The sequence below is a fragment of the Struthio camelus genome, chromosome 2 (assembly GCF_040807025.1).
Source record: "Struthio camelus isolate bStrCam1 chromosome 2, bStrCam1.hap1, whole genome shotgun sequence".
In the NCBI taxonomy this organism is placed as follows: domain Eukaryota; kingdom Metazoa; phylum Chordata; class Aves; order Struthioniformes; family Struthionidae; genus Struthio; species Struthio camelus.
The window spans coordinates 89,119,643-89,141,513 of NC_090943.1; the positions used below are offsets into that span (position 1 = coordinate 89,119,643).

Consider the following 21,871-nt stretch of genomic DNA (forward strand, 5'->3'; position numbering starts at 1 on the left):
CCAACTATTTATCGCTTCCAGAAATATTTAGAAAATTTAAAATATTTACAGTTCTTAAAATATATTTATTTTTACATAAAGTGTGTTTCAATCCTGAAATCCAAGCTAAGGAGTGATGTTTGGGGGTTCCACGTTTATGGATAGAGTCACTTCTCTATCTAAAAGTTTCAAATTACAACTTTAAAAGATGTATTTTTCCTAATTCCATGCTCTGTACACAGATAATGAGAACTTAATACGGTTTGATCTTTAGAGCCAAAACCCCTAAGAGGGTGAATTGTACTTGTTACGTTATTTAGTATTAGCAAACTGTCTTACTGTCTTTTACTTAGTTATATCTTTTCCAGCTTAATTAAGATGAGATTTTTTTCCTTTCTATGTTTCAATAATGGCAAGGATTTTCAGGATAAAGTGACTTTTGTAGAACTGAGTCCAGCTGGACCTTAGTAGATATTTTTCACAAGATCTGAGAAAAAGTCTGCTCAGGACTAGAAGACTAAGTTGTATCAAAGAACGTAGCGTCACTGAAGTAGCAATAGTGATTTTAAAAGGTATTTAACCCGCTACCTGAGGAGTGAGCATTTTTGTATAGTAACAATTAACAGAATATATATCTCTAGATCTCTATACCTATCTATCTATCTATCTTATGCAAATTTTTTGCATGGAATTTATGTTTACAATTCTAAGCAGAACAGATAGTCTTTCTCCTTCTACTGAGAGTAAATGAAGGGAAATAAATTTGAGTTTTATTTTGACTTATACCTTTTCCTGATGGTCTCTTACAGCTAAATATTTTGTGGACACTGTACAGTCCTCACAAGCAGTAATTTGGTCAGTCCTGGATACTCATATTTAGAATATGTTTGTTAAATGATGACTCTTTAAATGTCTGAAATGTGTAAGTAAAACTAAACTTCCAAGTGTGCAATGGTGGAAGGTAGGTAAGGCTTGACTTAAAACACTGTTAAAGTCCTTTCCTAGTGCTTATTTGTGGCAAAGTGTGGAGGTATGCAGTGCAAGAGTTATTTAACCTTCCTGTTTTAGATACTCAGAACAAATATTAATGAAAAATAAAACAGCAGGAGCTGCATAGAGGATGAGTTAAATTAATGTTATTTTAAGAACGTGGATAGATAAAGTATTTGGGTCTGGTTAAAGCAGATAAAAATCTGACTATATCAATGTTAATTCGGTATTAACCTTATTAAAAACCTGACTTTTTAGGAAAGTAGGTTCTTCAGTACTGATTGCCTACATCCTTTGAAACTCATATTTCTCTTGGTAGCTATTCAGTAGTTTACACACAGCACAACTGATTGCCTTGCTAATTAAGTAGTATTGACTATTTGGAGATAGATTTTAAAATAGAACTTGAGATATTACTATTTGGGATAAGGAATCAGCAGTGCTCCTTTTTTAAGTGGTTTCCACCTGCGATTTCTGCTGTCATCTCTGATTTGGCCTCCTCTTCAAGAAGATAAACCCCATCACTGTGCTGAAACTTTCCCCAGGTAGGGACGTTTCAGTTTCGTGTCTGGTTGTTGTCACTGACTGGCTCTGTAACCTCAAATCACTGCTTCAGCATCACTGCTGCAGTTTGCTCTTCAGAAAATGAGATATTATGTCATTGCCTACCTCACCATAGGTACTGTGAGTTCATCTAACATAGAATACTTGGAGATATTTTGATGAAATGTGCTTACTGAAGTGAAAATTATTATTAATAGTCATAGTTATAAGGTTTTATTTCTCCCTTCCTCTTCTATCCTCATCAAAGAGACGAAAATATCTTCTCTTTATCCTGAAGAGAATGTAACGTAAGGAAAAAAAAAGCATTTTCATAGCTGTAAGGAGTATAACATTCAGACTGTATCTTTTGTTGTTTCTTTTCCTTTTCCACATTTTGAAGTCAATCCAGATTTAGCCACCTGAAGTACAAGGACAGTTAGGTGCAGTGTCTCTGACAGAATGAAAACAGAATGGATTGTTCATGTTTTTCTCCATTAACAATTTTAGTGAAGGGCTAAAGAATTTCTTCTGTGTGGATTTACACTTTGCCTTTCACTTCATATCCTTGTGCAAATGATTCTAAATCTTTCATATGAAATGCGTGGGAATCAGGCTGTGACCTCTACCACTTCACAATTGCTAGCCTTTACAGAGATGAATTTACTTTCATGTTCTATACATCTTACAGTAACAGTGGAAAAAAAATCATAAATGATTTATTTTGCTTTTTTAAAATGATATCCCTTCCATTTACTTCACCAAAAACATATACAGAAATTCTTGTTGCATGCCACACTCCTCTTTTGATCCAGTTTGTTGTCCACGCTTTTTGTGTACATCTAATTAGCATCCATTTAAAATTAAATATATACAATTATTTCTTTTAATCAGTTGAATTACACAGAACATATGGTAATTCTTTCCAAAAGCATATATAATTTTTTTTTTTTTTTGATTTAAGGCATCTTTAGTCTCACTAATTTTAAATTCGAATGTTGCAGTGATAAAAATATTTACTTACCCAGTTTCTCTTATTTTATTTTTCACTTGTTAATTCAGTCCTATCAGGTAGCTACCTGACCTAGTTATATCTGAACAGTTAATGTTTTACCTCCTGGTTTGTGACAGTGTTTATCCATCACAAATGCTTATTAAAAAGAAAAATATACTTACTTCCACAATCCCTATTAGATTGAACTATCAGAAAAGCATCATTTGTAAAGCTTGCTTCAGTATATGCAACATTTTTAACAGCCTCATAGAGAGCTATCAATTCTCCTTCAGCTACATAAAAGTTGTAAACTAAAACTTTTTTTTATAAGGACCAAATTAATTCTCAGTATTTACGGAAAGTAAATCAATTTCTGATCTTAACTTGAAATATGTAGCAGTAGCTACAGTTTGAGAAGCAAAACTGGCTACATATAGTGACAATCAGATTTTAAGTTAGATAAATGCAATTCGAAAGTGCATATGTAAAAGTATTGCAAATATTCCACTAATACTTAAGTGCTTGTTGTTTTCATACATTAAAAAAGTAAAAACAATCATTTATAGCACTTTATACCACAAAGTCAAGCATTCAAGCATGTTTCCCTAGATAGGTAGCTAAAAATATTTGGTTTTATTTTTTTCTCTTCCTTTTCCTAGCGTGATTGCCTATCTTATTTAACTCAAGGTCTCCAAACACTGTCCTCAATCCAAAGAATATCTGATTCATGGCCTTTTTCGTGGCATTCCTGTATTCTTGCAGCTAAGCAAGCCCTTCAAAAGGACTCTGTGAGGTTGTGTTAGGTCTACGACTTAAACAGAGGGGAAGTGATGCCATTTCTCCTCTAGTTCATACCAGGCAAGTGGAGAATACGTAATAACTCATTTAATATTATCAGCCTAGTATTCATTTCCTCACACTCCTAGTTTGAAAAAAAAGGTATGGCAGCTTCTATGCGAAATTGGTGTGATTTGCCTTGAGATTGGATATATGATGGGGAAGAATTTACAACCTCTGCCAAGTTCATGGAGGCCGGGATGCTTTCTAATTCTTTTTATTAAACTCTGCTGTGCGAAAACAGACAAAAGAGACTTCAGCAGAGTTACTCGAATGTAAACTGGTGTGAGAAAGCAGAGGTTAGCCCAGGGTGTTTATGTTGCTATTGTAATACATAGAGCAAGGATTTGACCACGGTGTTGCATTTCTACCACTTATAAGGGGCTACAGATTCCTCTTCTGATTGATACCCAGCATAGTGTTAAACTGACTGATTATGTTGGCTAGACTAACATATTTTTCAGTTTCTGAAAGGCTGAAATGTGTGATGATTCCTGCAATGGACAGGATTTGATGTATCAGACAAATACAGGAAGAGAAGAAAAGACTTGCTGTTCTTGACAGTTGCTTGTTGACAGCTCCCCTTTTTCTCTTCAAGGTGACTATTCATAAACCTTACTCCGACAGACAAGATGTTGCGCAATACCCCTATCTGATGCTGTCAAATTGCCCTTTCTAAGTAGTCACATATTGATTTGCTCTGATGGGTTTTACACTCCTTTTATCACCAGACTGGCAGATACTAGTAAACCACAATATAGTCAAAATGCTTCCTCTTTTCAGAATTGCTCACCTAATGTAATCGATGCAATAAATATACCGCATCATGAAAAGCATCCTGTGAAATAAATTTTTCTCTCCCTCCCACTTTTCCTTGCAAAATAAATGAATGCCTGATAACAGATAATGATAGGTCTGCAGATTGCCACTAGTCTAATCTTCTCTTCCCAGTGGCTTAAAGCTGCAAGGCTGAGAAATACCAGCCTAAAAAGTTTTACAAGAAGCCATGACTAGTCTGAGAATAACAATAGCTTATTGTGGCAGAGCCCTGAGCCAACCAGAGCTTTGCAGTAGACCTGCTTAGATCTTTTAGCACAGGGAGCTTGCCAAGACCAAGAGGCTTTTAAACTCCAAAAAGTCATTTTTTATTAAAATATAAAAATGATATTTTAAATGGAAATTGAAAGCCTGCAGCTCGGCATCTCTGCTAGGCAAAGAGTAAGCACTATGGTGAACAATAAAGGAGACACCATAAACTAGCCTTTACTGCTATGTTGGGCTCAGGTGAGTGTAATTTTAAGGGAGAAATTCCACATTTGAGAGAGGAAGCATGGAGGGAGGGAAAGGGGAAAAAATTGGGGGGAATGATAATCGTTTCATCTTTATTTTACTGTCTCATATTGGCTTTAAAAGCAGCTGTGTGTTTTGTCATATGCCTATGTGCATGTTACGGGTGAAGATGGCACTAATAGCCTTGTTAAAATTCTCAAAAAAAGTTATCTTGCAAAAGCTCCATCTTCCATCAGGCACCTGCTTGATAGGGCACACATGCAAATAACCGGCAGCTTTCTTCAGCCTCCTTTTTTTTAACTTGAAGGTCTTGGCATCCTGGCCAGTCTGCCTCAGCTTATGGAATTAAACAAGGGGAAAAAAGAGGTAAACAGTTTGAGAATTTCCTCATTTTTTTGAGTCTTTATTTCTTGATTTAGTTCCATTTTTCACACGCAGTTTACCTGATTTAACATTGAACATAGAAAACACACAATATCCTTGAATACAGCACAGGAAGGGATCTAAAGGGGTAATCTCTGCCATCCTCCAGCTTCCAGGCAAGATCAGCATTTCTGGCACATCTTTGTTTGGTCTGTTCTGAAACCTCCAGTGCTGAAATAATCCTGTCACTTTAGGTGATCTTTTCCAGTACTTCACTGTATTTATTATATTTACTATCAGAGGCTTTTCCTGATGTTGAATGTAAATCATCCTTATGACAATTGGAACCCAAATTCTTGTCCTGAGCATGACATGAAGATAAGATTATTTTATTTTTTTCATCAGTCTTTTATGTAATTGAAGAAATGGAGGGGATACTTCATGCCAGCTGCCATATCTGTACCAAAGAGTGACAAATCTTGTTATTGTGTATATATGTATATAAAACTTACGCATTGGAAATCTCTGACCATTTGGGTTGTTTTCACAATTGTTTCTTTATTTTGTGAAGTGTGATGCCCAAACTCGATTGTAAAATTCAAATTTTGGCATATCAGTGCAAGCTAATTTTAAAGACATTTCACATCTAAACTCCTGTTTATACATGGATTATGCATGATGTGATTAGATCTCTTTAGATATTTCGGAAACTTTAATTAAAAAAGTATTTAATTTGTCAGACTTGAGCAACTCTCCTGTCTCCAATAGAAAAGTCTTATTTGTTTTTTGAAAATCTAGTATTTGTCTTTCATTATTTTTGTCCCACCCCCCTCCAACCTTCTTTTCAAAAACAGCAATCAAATTTTATCCATTTCCTTCTGACTATAGGTTACCGGAATCCTAAGATATGAACCAAAAATAAATTCTACCTCCAGAAATCCTTAAAAAACATTTATATTGGAAGCTTTTGGAGCAATACTTATTTTTAAATAAGTAAAGCTATATCTCTTTATTAGTAGTTGTACTACGGCATATACTTGTAGACCAGGATTTCACGGCTATGTGTATGTGTGGGGTTTTTTTCAAACAATTGGGATTTTTGGGTTTTTTTGTCTTGGCTTGCTTCCTCTCTTGTACTTTTATTCTGGGGTTGCAGCTCCCTAGAGTGGTGGCTGCTTAAAGCTAGCTCAAGTGCTCGTTTAAAAAAATACACTAACTGCAGAATGAAAGAAAAGAAAAGATAATACTGATGTTTTATATTTGTTGTCAATTTTGGAACCAAACGGGTTTTATTTTACTTTAAGAGCAGAATTTGTAATGAAAAAGATATTCTTAAATGTTCTTCAAAAGTTGTGTTTTAAAAGACAGCGTTCAATTATAGCACATCCTAGATGCAGCATGTTAAGAACGTTCATGATGAAGTCTTGCCTACACTGAATTATATCTATGAATGATTATATTTCTGCAAGACATGGCCATCTATGATTCTGTTATTTTTTGGAAATTTGGCATACTGCTAAGTCAAAAGATGGAGAAGAAACAGGCAGTTTTTAGCAGAGATAGCTCAGATGCTGTGCTGACTGCAGCAGTCTTTCATGCGAGACGCTTAGGAAGTGCCTATGGCTGGAATTGGAGGGCATATTTGAAGTGCTGGCAGGATAGTGCACCTGTATGTTCTCACACCCTAAGAATTACAAAACTGATTCTGTTGAAGAAAAATAGCAAATATTGTGAAGCATGCCTTATGGATTAATTGAATAAGCTGATTAAAGGTTCAAGTGAAAATGTAGGTTCTCTGTCATACTCTTAAGACAAAAATAAAGTGAAATTCAGTACTTAAACAAGCAATATTTAGGTGTTAAATAAAAAAAAAGGGGGGGGGGATGAGGGGTGGACGGAAGCATTATGCTTCAGGATGGTGAAATACAGGTTACCACGGAGTTCAGCACTGCAGGTATTGTCAAGAGCCAGATCAGTGAGGCACCCTTTTCAGACCCTTTCATGGGCTGGGTTTCTTACTCCCTGACTCCTCAGGGCTGAAGCTGAGAACAGGTGACTCCTCAGCAGTGTGGCTGAGGGTGAGAATAAGGAGGTAAGGACTTCACTGACCCTGTTTTCTGGCTTCTCTGCTGCTTCACATCTGAAAAGGGAGCCCACTCTGTTTTTTTGTGGTGTGCCATGGGCAGCTTGCAAAATAAAGTGAGAGAATATTTCCACATACTAGGAAGTTTTCTGTCTATATATTATAAAGCAACACTATCCAATCCCATTAAGTAAGAAAAAGCATACAATGTGAAGAGACTATTGAGCGAATTTCAGCCTTAAATAGCAGCAATTCTTGTGGGTAATCCAATAATGTGGATTCTAGTAATCCAATGAAGCTTCTTGTATTGTTATATGAAGTTTTTCTCTCTATTTTTATAAGGAAGACTGCTACAGTAGGTAACCTCACTTGTAGATATCTAAATAGTGGTGCAGACTACGAGAAATAAGTGGTTGCATTTGAATAGATGTTGCAAAGCCAAAAAAGTAAAAAAAAAAAAAAAAAAACAAACCCTCTGCATATTTTTCTTTTCCCTCCCTACTTTTTAACAAAACACATAGGTGAATGTCGTGAATCAAACTCACTGGTTAACTGCAGGCAGAAAAGAGATTTTTCTTTGGTTTGCATCCAATTTAAATGGTGCTTATGACATGCAAAGCCCAATTCATTTATTTTTATGAAAGTTATTAAACAGGAGGATGTTCATGGAGCAGCCTAATTTTGACGTGTCACTTCATTTCAGTTTGTATTTCTCCTTTTAATATGAGAAAGAATGGTTCTGTTTCCTAAAGCCTGAATATATTGTTGTATTTCTAAAACTTCCAGGATACGACAGATATTGGAGCTGTTTTACATTGTATAATTTATGATTGTTCTAACATAACATTGTCTGGAACTTCACACACTATCTGCCAATCAGATGCCTTTGATTTGCAAAGTGTGCTGACTGATATAGGGAGAGACTGACTTTCCTGTGAAGAAGTGTAATCGGGGGACCGTTAGCGCAAGGAGAAAAAGTCCCTTGTCTCCTAAAATCACTTAGGTACTTTGTTGCAAACCGTAAAGTACTCCATTATCCAAAATGGCTAATGGTTTTGAATAGGTCAACTTCTTTCTGCCTGGGGATATTTCCTAAGGACTGCAGTTGAAGAAAAGGCATGTTAGGCATTTTCCAGAATTGATGCCTATTCAGTGGGTATCAGGTAAGTTACTTAGAAATGAAGGCACATAAAATAAGTAATAGCTTTGGAAAATAAAACTAATTATCCCTAAAGGGCTATCTGGTTAGTGACTCCTTTGCTTTTTATTACCTTTTTCTTTAATTAATGAACACAATCCCCATCAATACTTTAAAACTCTTAATTGCATATCCCTTTTTTAGGTTATCTGTTTTTTGGTTTGTTTTTTTTTTTTTTTGGTCTGTTTAGGAAATGAGTAGATTTAGATAGCCTTTCTTCTCAGAGCAGATCACTGTTTTAGACCCCATTTCTTAGATTCTGCGTGGGGGTTCTGCTCAAGCCCTTTTCTCTCCTTAAAGCTAGAGCAGCTGAGAAGCTGGATCTTTGGCCCCTCCCTAGCAAAAGGAAAGGTCATCTCAGAAATCAAGGAACGCTACAGTATGGTATAAAGACTGTTCTTTTCTTTAACCCCTTCACACTTCACAAAATACTGTCAGCTGTTCCTTTTCCTTTAAAAAGATATTTCTCTCGCATATTGAAGTCTGAATGCTGTATTGTAACATATTCCACTTTCTTTCCTTTTTGTGAAGTCTCGGTAAACAGAATGAGTTTTACAGTTCCCTTCACAACATTATGTGAAAATTTCTGATGGGTACAAGTGTTGGTGGTTGCACACTCAACGTTCACAGTAAGAAACAGGTATTTTGAAGTAGTATGAAAATTTTAATTTTTTGGAAAAAAAAATCTCTTTTTTTTTTCTCTTTTATATGATCAAACTTTAACCAGGGCTCTGTGTGCTTGCTTCACCTCTGCTTGAAAATTTCAGTTATGAACTGTTTGCAGCGAACTTTACCTTCCTCTCTTTTTTTTTTTATACAACAGCAAGCATGATGGGGCCACAGTTTTCTCTAAGCATTTCCTGAAATTAATTAAAAATAAGGAGAAACTGAATGAAGTCATAAGCAGTTCTTGCATTGTTTCAGGTATGATAAACAGGAGACAGAGCAAGAGAGACTGGATCTAAGAAATTTCAAGTCTTCCTAAGCATTTTTTTTTTTCGTGGAAACGTGTACCAGTGTGTAAGACAGTAGGGTCCTCTGAGTTGGGAGAAGGAGAGAGAGATGTGTAATGAATATATTGCTGGTTCTCTGGATTTGCCTTACCTCCTATCGCATTCACAAGGCAATTGTTTTGCATACATATCCCGTCCCTTAAGGGTGCATAATATTAGGTTCAAGTCTGTTTTGAGTAATTTCCTTACTGCAACTGTTCTAGCCACTAAGCCTGTTGAATTAAATGTTAACGTCCTTAGCTCACCAACTTATATTTTCTATCTCTGCTAAGCACATTAGATGCACTTACTGGCTTCCATTTCGTGTCACCTATCACTATTACCACTGCCTTTGTCCAAAAGCTATCCAGGGATAGCTGGGGACACAGGCTCAGCTCTGGCTGTTCGGACTCCATTAGCATCGTGTCGAGCTGTTGAATAGCCCGGGAGCTGTGCTCCAGGTCTGTGGAAATTAGGGAAGTGCTAGGCTTGTGATCTATCTTACTAGTGCACCAGACCTATTTTTAAGTTACGTCTGGTCGCAGGGTGAAACCTACCTGAAAGCATCATTCGGATAAATGAGACCTGGGTTATATCTGCCCAGCCCTGTTGAGATTACTCCAGTGTGTGTGGGAAAGAAACAAAAAAAGTAAGGATGATGGAGCTGTTGACTTTCCATTCTGGTACAACTTTTGGGAAGGAGGCCAGAGGGTGCCGGTAACCCAGGCAACAGTTGCTAATTGGCCTTAGATACATGGAAAGTCACAGAGGCTGCCCTACCCCTAGGTGGCTAGCGAGGCCATTGGCTGCCAGCAATCTGATTTTAAAAAGCTAAGAGAGCAGCCCCTCAGATGGGTGGGAGGACACAAACAGAGTGTCCTCACGAACACAGACAGTGACCTGACAGAATAAAAGTGTTCGAAAAACGAATTTATTGGGGAAAAATAATTTCTTAGTACTGTGGTTATACGATCCCTTAGAAGTATATGTCCTGATAAAGTTTCTTAATTCATTTTGTTTTATTTCTAGAACAGCGTTTATTATTCTGCCCCAGGAATCCAGCTGCATGCGCCTAGCCATACTAAAGAAGGACTGGGTAAGAATTCTTGCTACTAGCTAGTCCCCATGGGTTGGAATAAAAGTGTTCTCTCTTCACACGTGCCAGTCTGCTAATTACCGTCACTCTGAGCAGATGAATACTAAACCTCAGATTTAAGCCTTTCTCAGAAACAATATTGGTGAAAAAGTTGTTTTCTTTTAAAGAAAAGAATTCCTTAGTTGGCTTCTCTTTGTACAGTACTTGGAGCTGCTGTGTATGTCATGTGTACTCAGGATAATTTGAACCAACTGAAAGGGTACTGCTGTGGTTTTATACCACTTTAGCTGAGGATAGCCATGATCATTTTGTCCTGTCATGAATTGCTGTAAACTTAACGCAACCATATGGAGGGTATCAGGCCGCTCCGATGCCATCTCTTTGGAACGCAAGGTAAGGTTTGGGTCAATTTCCATCTGTTCAGAGACTCAGTAATGCCGCCCCCTCCCTCAGGGCCTTTGTACATTATTTCACAGAGAAATGTGAGAAAATTCAGCCTGTTCTCTGAGTTGAAAGAAAACAGTCATCTCAGATCCAAACGTTGTATGGCCATTTGTTTTCCTTCGTGGACTCAACTCCATGTTAATAAGGTCCAATGGCTTTTAGTTAGCTTGGAACAAGGAGAGAGTAAGTTTGCATCTGTTACAGCAAACTCTGTAGGCATTGTTAGAGGTTGATCTCCCTCATGCGAAACAGAGATGAGGATGATAGTTTTGACGAAAGCTTAACTCATTTGAGATTTACAATGGCATAAATTGTCTGGAGTCCATCCATCTATCCCAATCGGACTGCAACCAGGATCAGCTCTTATGTTTCATACTTACTTGTCCTTTGTGACAACTTTCTAGTTTTACAAATCTGTTTTATTTTTTATTTCTGTGACTGGAGGTAGAACTTGAGTTTATGGAGATCTAGAATATTGTGCACTTTATCTTATATTTTCTTTGAAAGCTTATTCAATATTCTAAGATATCTGCAACCCAATTTAGTTTAGAATGGTATGAAGTTATTTCACTTTTTATTTCCTTTTCTTACAACAAAACTCCCTATTTTATACACTGATAAACAAAAGTAGCAGTAGGATTATAGGATCTCATCTTATTTCCACCATTGCAAATCAGAATTGACTACACTGCAACAGAATTGCATGGGTGTAGTATTGGTACAAATGAAGGTCAGAAACAAGTTCATAATTACCATGGTTGGCTTCACTGGCATTTCTGTTTTAATAACGCATGATTTCCAGATGAGCATGCTTCCCTTGATCAGATCCCTTGATCAGATGTATTAATAAATGTTGAAAAACAGTTCTGGCTCTTTTAATCAGAAATGCCTCAATCCGCTTGATATTTGAGCACCAGAAAATGAGAGCTACATGACAATCCATGCTAGTGACAGCACTGTGGATGAATGACAGAAGCAGGAATGACCATCTATTAAAGTCATATCTTAAGATAAATATTTGCTTGAATCTCTGCGAATTGTAGGTGTTATCGTAGATCACCACCAAGATCACTTAGTTATACCAGAATGCAAGGCAGATCAGGTGGATGGTGTGGCACACCAAAAGGCTACAAATCTGAGAATATTTGAGGTGAACATTATCAGAAAAGGTAGGAGTCCGGAGAGCTGGAATTTAGAGGTACTCTTGCAGGGAGTAGCTGATGTTGAGGGGTCTCAAAGAATGGAAGATCTTTCAAGTCATTAAGTAAAGATCTGAGCTAGTTTATGGGAAAAATGATGAAAATTTTTGTTTCTTTTCTTTTTTCTCAGGCACTTTATCCATGCTTAGCATTGTGGAGAGATAACAATTTTACTATTAATGAATAGAATTTTATATTTGAATTGAGGAGGTATACATCCCGGTATAGTGACAAATGCCACAAGGTAGATGAATGAAGGCATAACTTCTCTATTCCCTTATCTGAAATGTATGTTTAGCAGTTGAAAACTGGAAATGATTCAGTGGTAAAACTTGCATTGGCATATATAATAAGAAATTGGTAATTTTTAGTTTGAATAGTTCCCTGTTTTATTCATGGAACTACTTCATTTCTCCCATAACTTTGAATGACAATGAAGCCTCAAGTGGTCCGTGACACTTGCTTTGTTTGGTTTCTAATAAGATATTGGAACCATTGCTGTGTAGCAAACAAAACAACTATAGAGAGGGAGGCAAAATACCAAGGTTGTCAGATGCATCCCCTCTAAAGAATCCTTTAAAAACAAAGCTTACCTTGCCCACATATTGAGTATCTGGACCTGTGTACTCCTCCAGCAAGAAAAATTGATTCCACATCCAGCCACGCTTCGTGCGATGCAGTGTTTTTCCATCATTCTCTGACAATCCTGTTATCCTTTCACTGTGCGAGTGCTTGTTAGTCCTTTTTTGGGATAGTATCATAGGAATTGCATGAAGCATACAGCCCCAAAGCAAAACTGTCAAGGAGTAAGTCCTCATCACTTACAGAGATGCTGTTAGGCTCCAATTCCCTAATAATTCACCAGAAAATTTTTTAAATGTTGTATTCCTCTTGTAAATAGGACCTAAAGGGTGGAGAAAAGTATTTGAGTAAATTGCAATACTCTTGCTTTCCTAAGCTCATAGCAGAGTATACCAATAGGCTAGTGATCATGACAATGACCCAATACCATGAGGTACGCAAAAAGGACCAACTGCATGTTTAATTGATTGCTTTCCTCAATTACATGCAAGAATTAAAGAGAGTTGAAAGCCAAGTCTTTTAATGCCTCTCTGATCCTTTTTTGTTTCTCTTCCCCGCCCGTTGTATACAGACATCAATTCAAAACATGATTTAATTGAGTAAAATATTTCTTGATCTGAAAAGTTTAGAGGCCTGTAGTTATTGACGTACCAGTTTCAGAGACTTGCTGAATATCAGAGCTAGTTCCCAGCTACCAGCAGCATCTTGAGACAATGCAACAGTCCGAACAGCAAGAAATCTGCTAACCTAATCTCTCCCATTGCTTAGCCTGACTTCATGCTCTCTTGGTACCTGTGAAGAAGTTTCTGTAAAGCTGAATGTTTTGTTACTTCATCATTTATACCTTCTTCTTTCCCCTCACTAGCCCCTACCTGTACAGAGGATCCATGCTACTTTCTGCATAAAGTAGCTACGATATAAGAAGAAATTTAAAGTCTTATTGATGCCTTCTAGAGATTCCTCGTCCAAAAATGAAAAGTCCTTGCTAGACAAGTATCTATTCATAGCAGTCCTCCTGAGGCTGACAGAATTCTGCATTTGGGATAAAATTCTTCATTGGAATGTATTTTTTCTTTTTTCCCCTCCTGAACAAAAGGGAAATTTCATGACATAGACTTTTATTTGCAGTAGTGTGAAACCGAGATGGATGTTTTCTGTATAAATTTGTAAACAATATTTAAGCAAAAGAAAATACTTTTTCTTTTTCTTTTTTTTCTTTTTCTTTTTTTTTTTTTTTTGCAAATGCACACTCTCGATTCAAAAGTACAACTGAGATGCCTCAGTCTCTTTCATTAACTGGGCTTTCTGGCAAACCAGCTTTAGTTATAGAGCATCATTTACTGAGCTGTCATTGCATATCACAGAAAACTATGGTAACTGTGCATCAGGAAAAGTATAGCTTAGTCTGGAAATCCTAGTCCATAAACAATGATGATACTTGAAGCCACATCTCCCACATACTTTAGGATATTGAAATTCTACAAACCACCCGTATCTATCCTCCTTTCTTCCTAAACCCACCTTTACCAGCAACCAGTTTCATTTTGTTTTTCAGAGGTTTTTTTCTTGTATAAAAAGGTGGAACTTCTTGGAAATAAGAGGTTTTTCATGAAAATTATTTTTCACTTGAGAATCAAAACTGTTGGAATGGAAAACATTCAGTGAATTGTACTTTGAAGGCCTTAATGATTTAATAGGTAGAATCTTGTTCTTGTGTAGAGTTCTCCTTAAAATGCTGATATTCTGTATGGTCTCAGGATCTTAACTAGCAATCCTGAAGAAGGATCAAAGTCTTAGTATTTTAGTAACTTCAAACAGAGTTTTATCTGAGCAAGAAGTGAAGGCTTGAAATATTTATCACTTTCTAACATCATGCTCAAAAACAAAAAGAAAACAATTTAATAGGAGTCAAATTTATGCAGAAGATCATGGATATAATGCAGGAAAACTCTTTTTTATTTCTTTATTTTAATTGAAGAATCAAAGAACAAACTAAATTAACTCTATTTGCATAAAGTCATGCATGTAAGCAGCTCTTGGCATACATTAAAAGATATGTTTTCTTTGAATTCTGTAGATATGCTCAAAGTCTTGTTTTTTTCCCCTTGTAATGCTTGATATGTTCCTTTTGTGTTCAGAGGACCTGAGGGGGAAACCTCCTGTGGCTAATTTAACACTAGTAAATTTTGACGTTATTAATTGGACAGCACATCACATACATGATAATATTGTCTTGTGATTCAGGCTCACTGGATTCAAATCAAAGGGGTTTTATTGAAAAAAGACTCAGCAATCTTTCATCCTGAGTGACATGGATGTCTAAAGTTTGATTACTCCAATGTCCTGAATATTGAAAATAGAGACTGAAATTTTTTTTTATTATTGAATAATAGCATTTGTCAATGTAGAACATATAGCGTGATCATCTGGATCCTCAAATCCATCCCATTGCTGCAGCAGGCAAATATTTTCTTTCTTCTTGGTCATAAACATTAAAACTAGCTCAGTGATCTGCCCGCTGCTACAAAATATTACAAGAAAGTTGTTAGGGACCTCACAAAGCTGCTATTTTCCAGCTTAAAATTTCCTTCTGGACAGTTCACCACTGTTTTACTGTTGCATTTACATTGTTATTGACATCAGATAGTTCCTCTCTCTCTTTCATACTTAGCTTATTTTGGTTTTGTTTTGTTAGACTAAATGCATCAAAGGCTACAAGTCTCCTGTTGTATGACAGGATCCAAATCCCTACTCATTTTATTAGCTCTTCTCTGCATCTGTCCAAGTTTCACTTTGTCATTACTGAACAGGTATGATAATAGGTAAGAATATCATTATGTACGTTTCTTGTACAACAGATCTGAAGTTTCTTATCTTTACTTGAGATACCTTGCTTAATATGTCCTAAAATAGCACTTATTCTTTCACGGCTGCATTACATTGATGATTCACTGAATTGTAGCCCAAAAATTCATCTTATATACATTCTGAAGGATAAAATGTTATTTTCATATTGATCAAATTTTAGATATGATTGTTTTTGCTTTGGATATGCTTGATATGTTGCCACTTAACTATTCTGATACATTTTATGTATTTATATGCTTAAGGCTAGTTTATTTCTCTAATTTCTTTGAATGTACCAACCCTTCTGTATATATACATATATATACTAAAAAAAAAAAAAAAACTAAAAAGGGTTTGGCAACTTAGAAAAATCTAACACTTAAAAAATTTAGTTCGGCTTACTTTTTCCTTTTTTTGAGGCAGTACTAGGTGGAAGAGATAGGGAATGTCAATGTATTTGCATTGGGTCAACCGGAGATGTGTGGTTACATATTCAGTTTTGAAATAATGTTCAATGGGTAGTAGGATGCTTTCCTTTTACTTTTTTCAAACTTAAGTGTTTTTAATCAACCCAAACTCTCCTCATTCTTTTCTGTCCAAAACCTGTTTGCATTACTCAAACAAAGTTATAAGCAGTTTGTACTGCTCTTTTCTTTGCATTCAAGGAAATACTTCAAAGAGGTCTTTGACAAATACATCTTGTCTGGTAGCCATCTGGTCAAGAGAGCAGTGGATCAGGAATTGAGTCTGATAGACGCAGAAGGGGTATTTGAATACTGAACCAAAGGATTCTGGGGTAGTCTAGAAAAATAAGAGCGGACTTTCAAAGGCTGTACACAGCTGCTCCTAGCCAGCTGTAAGAAATTATTTCTGTGCAAAGAATAATCTTTTAATAGCGAGTTGGTTTTTTGATTTTATTTTTTTTTCCCCCGCTAAGAGTCTAAGTTCGCATATTTTGTTCCGGCCTGCGCAGAACTTGGAATCTGAGATCGTGTAGTGTGTGGTTTTCTGTGTGGTGCTGCCCTCTACTGATTGTTTCCCTAATTAAAAGAAAGAATTTACTGCTGCTGAGAGAGAAGACAGTACCCTTCAAGTAAAGAAGGACAAGCCTCTCTATTTGGAATGAAAAAAAAAGTTATAGCTATACCCCATTTTCTCCTGCTTTTGATTTTTACAGTAGTTTGATGTACTGTCTGTAAAGAGAGATTTATTAGGCTATGTTAATCTGGACCAGTTAATCATTATGGAAAAAATCTAATTAGATTTCTTCTAAGGGGAGTAAAGATCTTTGGTCTGAAACTGGAGACTAGAATTTTAGTGATTTTCATTGTAAATGAAGAAGAAGAGTTACTGATCAAAACTGCATATGCATCCTCTCTTGCTTCTCTTCTGCTTCCACCATTTATTCAGTGCAATGACCAGTTTAGTGTTCTATTAAAAAATGGAAAATGGTTTTCCTCCTCGTTGCGTTGAAAACTTCTTTTGAGATGGGCTATTCATATATTAAACATTTTAATGCTACAGGTTGTGTAGAATCTGTATGCTTTTCCCATATTATGAATCAGAGGGTCTGAGTGGAGAAAATAAATATTTTGCTTTTTTCCGTTTGAGAGATCCATGGCAGTAGCCTAGAATCACTACAGCCTCTCCTTGCAGTAAGAACTCTCATATCAGTATCCTACAAGAGCTCCAGGTAAATGAATTATCTCTGAATGAAAGACAGGTTTCTCCTTAGCATATTAGCAATTGAAAAAATTATATATCTTTTAAAGCCTTTTTGAATGTAAAATATTCTATTTAGATTCTTCAGGTGTAGTGTGAAATAAGCCCTGCTGGGATCAGCACTAGGGATTTGTTAGCAATGATGCCAATTTAAATGTTTCTATAGCAATTGCCATGGCAATGTTTTTAATTAGTGCAGCACAGTCACTCACAAGCATGACATGAAGAAAGGCTAACCTTCGGCAACTTGATAATGTATCCCATATTAGTTGGTTTCGTTTGTTAATAAAAGTAAAATTCTATTCTAAAAGAAAGAGTCTGCGGTGTTCATTTATGTCTAAAAATAGTGCAGAGTTGACTGCAGCTACGCTACTCCATATTGCTCTCACCAGTCCTTACATAAAGAGCTGTAGCTCGTGTTCAGAACGATTCAGACAACCTGTAAAACTTAAAATATGTATTTAGACGTGACATAGTAAGTGTAAATCTTGTGTAGCCTGTATGGGAGTGGACTCCTCGACTTTGGCTGTGCTTTCTTCTGCAAACAAAATATCTAAGTGTAGCTTTAACCTACCTAGCCTGAATACTAAGTGCAGTGAAGCTGTAGCAACACAGGCTGTGCTATGAACTGCACACGGCCACCAAGAATTCCAAGACTTAGCTGAGATCTGTGCCACTATACCTTCACTCTTATTGTTCCCCTAATTGAAGATAGTCCAGGTACATGTATACATGCTCCTCACTGCAGCGCTCAGATACTCTCTGAGTACAGTGACCCTACAAACACGAATATAAACTGTGCATGTGTCACTTCCAAAAAACAAGCTCCTTTTGTTTTCACTCCCTACTTTTCCTCTCCCTTTCTTCTTCACAGCTAAAGATGAAATTGAAGGTAACAATGAGAAGATGAAAAGGAAGAAGAAAGCAGCCAATGTGAATGCTGACTATGACATCCAGTGTTGAACCTGGGAGTATCAAGAAGCATGTTTTCATTTATTTCTAGGAAAGCTGAAGTCGCTTATGAGAGATCATAAGTAATTAAGGGACAGATTTTCAGCTGATGAATACCCCCTCTCTGATGTAATGCCGTAGAAGTACCCAAATCCCAGTCCAACACAGGAGCAATGGCCGTATTAAAGACAAAACAGTTCCCTGCTCAGCAGCTCTCACTGCAAACCTTTTGGAACAGATTTTCACAACCACTTTTTGCCCGTTGCTGATCTGTTGAGCAGGATATACAGCGGAGTTGAATTCAGCTGAAAATTTTGCCAGGAAACAGCTGAAGACAGTTCTTTGTGCCTGGGACACCAGTGCGGTTTTCCTTAGCTGTATAAATCAATGAGTCACGTGAATAAAAGCAAAGTTTTAGGGAACATGAACTAATAGCAATTTATATTGAATGTCAGTTGAATTAAGGTCCTTAGGCAAATGAAGCTATGGTCTGTAGGTGCATTATGAGAACCATTTGTCTTGCTGTGACTAGCGGGAGTTAGCGTTTATTTTAGAGCTCTGCCAGCGTCTTGGACACATACACTGGAGATACTGGTCCAAATTCAACCGTGGCTTTAGCCACCCTTTCTATAGCACTCGCAGCAAGTGACGCCAGTCCCACAAGTGGGTGGATCTGGCAGGAATATGTATTGATTTGTGTCCAGGCAGTCCCCACTGGCACAAAACCCGTGCGGAGACACAGCTGTGATTTAAAGCAGCTGTCCCTGGGCAGTGAAAACACCATCTGCCCTTCTCTGGAGCAAGGCCCTTTTGTGGTGCAGATGAAACTGTCTCTGGCCCCTTTTGCCCTACCCATCCCTCCATCAGTCAGAAAATGAAACCTGCAGCATTTCTGATCCATCCTGAATAAGGAGGCTTACTTGTAAGCAATGACATTCAATTAGGCTAAAGAGAGACTTTTAAAGTATCTTTTCTTGAGGCAGCAGCTCACTGGATTACAAAAGAGAAACCTGATTTTTTTTTTTACATTAAAAAGCCCTAAAACCTTCTTCCCCATTAATGATCCCTTTTACAGGATCTGCTTTTCATCAACATGAGGGGAACTGAGAAACACAGCACTTGTACACTCTTAATGCAAGGGCTTTTGAACATCTTTCTTTGATCTTTAGTATCGATTTTTCTCCACTGGGAACACATTTCACTCTTATCATATAATGAAACTGCATTATATGTTTTCATACCACACCTTATTTACAAATTCAACACATTTATGTTTTTTGCAGACTAGTCTTCAGAGCCAAGAGGAAAAATAAATACTGTCATCAAAGCAAGATTTCTTCTCTTGGCTTCCCCTTTAGAACTGGAACATTTATTTGATATGACAAGTCCTGTCACTCATAAACCAGTTGTCTGTACTTTGATATTGATACCCTGCGTTATTGAAGGCATTTTTGTGTTTTATAAACATCATAACCTCCTATCTGCCAGATACAAAACAAAGCAGTATCTGGAGGTGTAGAATAATGTTTTCCAGATCCGTCAGTTCTAATCAGTCTCTCTGCATGAAGCAGATGAAATTCACCTATGGCAACACTGGTAATGACTGAACGTACTTACCAATTCTACTGATAACTGGGAATGTATGTTTTTGTCAAATGTCTCTTTCTTGCTGCTCTACTACACAGTGGTCCACTCCGGTTATACCGCTAGGTCCTAATGAAGCAGTGTGAGATTCCATGTCAGATTCCTCCTACCTCTATATATCTCCTCAGCTTAACATATGGTAGGATAAAAGCTTCCTCTATTTTCTGAATCTACAGCTTGTATAATGGCCCAAAAGCAACTCAGCATTTCCGGCAATAAAGACAGTTCTTCTAGCTAATATTTCCCAAATTTTTTGAAAACATTTATTGCTCCTATCCTTTTTTTTTTCTGCTTATGTACTTCTCAGTCATTAGAAATCCTCTTCTCAAGAAAGATAGTAAATATCAGATATAATTTATGCTTGCAAGCGGATATCTATTCACTTTCCTGAACTGGAAAAACTCAGTTGCTGAACAATTAAAGTTAGATAGCAGATTCAAGGCTGGTGATTGTAACCTATTGTTACTGCTTTCTCCTAAAGGAGCTGAACAGCTGCTGAGTGCTGTCATTTAACTGAGCTCAACCCACTTTATATCCTTTCCCTGTCTCAAAGGGGATCTCAAAACTGAGAAGAGTCTCACCCTTGGAGCTGAGCAGGCCCCTTGCAACCACTGGAACTGGCGAACAGAAACAGTGCACAGGTTTAATACCACTTTTGTCATTTGTTATTGCAATCAATCTGAAAGGAGTCTGACACAGCTGAGGTTTCAGCCTGTGTTTCCAAAACAAACACCTTATCATACCTACCTACAAGCATTAATTCTACCTCTTAAGGGAACAACATAGGCCTGAGAAATACAGAGTAGGAAGATGACGTTTTCCTTCTCTATATCTGAATCTCTATTCTAAAAAAAAAAAAAATCTTTCATTTGCATGTTTTATTTGATTTAATTAATGAAAGAGAAATGAAAAACAAGCAAATTCTCAGCCCAGGATCTGTTCTTCAACAGCAGGCACCTATGAAGCTTAACCATGTAGAGAAGCATATAATGATTTTTCCCTTACATGTTTTCCTAGTTTCCAACAATATTATGCATTAGTCACCCCCAATAGATTTTCTTCTTCATGACTTTCTCCACTTTTACCTTGAAACCACGTAACCTTCCAGGAACCACTACCTTCTGCAGCAAGGCGACTCACAGCTTAGCAACTTATTTTGAGAAGAACCACCTCCTTTTGTTTTCTTCTGAATATTGTACCTGACAGCTTCATTAGACACCTAGTCCTATCTTTGGAAGTCACAGAGAATAGTCAGTCCCTCTTCGTGCTCTTTGCCTCTCATGTATTCATAGACTTTTATCACCTGTAGCTCTTTTCTGAATCTTTTCTAGTTTTACAGTATTCCTTTTGAGATGGGAGATCAGTGTTTGGTGCAGTATTCAAGCTACAGGAGTTTCATGGATATATACACAGTAGCTCACTCACATTCTCTATTTAGTTTCATAATGATTCATAGCATACTATTTGTTTGTTTAATTGTTGAAGAGCTCTGGGCTAACATTTTCGTGGAATTACCTACTGTTATATTAAGGTGTTGTTTCCCAATGGTACTAGTCAGACTTTGTTATTTTAAATGTAAAATCTAGGTTTTATCATGTGTATTACTTTGCATAACTTTATCTGTCATTTTGGTGTCCAGTCACTACATCTCATAAGATACACCTGTCCTGGTAAGCTACTATAGTCATGTTGTTAAAACATTGTAAGATAGAGGCTGATTGGCTGATCGCAATAGCATGGCTCAAATTCATTTGGCTAAACTCTCCTCTCCTCTCCTCTTCCTCACCTCCCTCCAAAGCAGGATTGTCTTGTCCCTATCACCTATGAGAAGTCATCCCAGGCTTGATCCTTAAGCAGTGCCAGGAATTTTCTGGGAGAGTGCCAGCTGGTATAGGCTAAAATGATGTTAGGGACAATGAAATGGTATGGAGAATACATCACAAAAGCCTATGTCCTTGCCATGTGAAGTATATTAGTACAATCATAGCCATAAGATGCTTCTGCAAGCCTTCACAAAGACCCCTGGACTTTCTTATGCTGAAAGTCACTTGCAAACTTTTTCACCTTGATATTCAAACCTATTTTTTGTTTATTTATGAGTATGTTGAACAATCCTGGTC

At 36.9% G+C, this 21,871-nt stretch overlaps 1 protein-coding gene across 4 annotated transcripts in view; it reads right to left on the reverse strand.

Annotated features, from left to right (window-relative positions):
* The window catches only part of CDH9 (cadherin 9), a 94,662-nt gene that overhangs the window by 54,698 nt on the left and 18,093 nt on the right, over positions 1 to 21,871 (reverse strand). For 3 of the 4 annotated variants that reach the window (XM_068931506.1, XM_068931504.1, XM_068931505.1), the window contains exon 2: positions 12,599 to 12,909. In XM_068931506.1, the coding sequence (XP_068787607.1) occupies positions 12,599 to 12,823 (225 nt within the window). In that variant the 5' untranslated portion in view covers positions 12,824 to 12,909. Of the gene's footprint in view, positions 1 to 11,559; positions 11,763 to 12,598; positions 12,910 to 21,871 lie in introns of those variants that run through there. The other variant, XM_068931507.1, reaches the window with a different exon arrangement.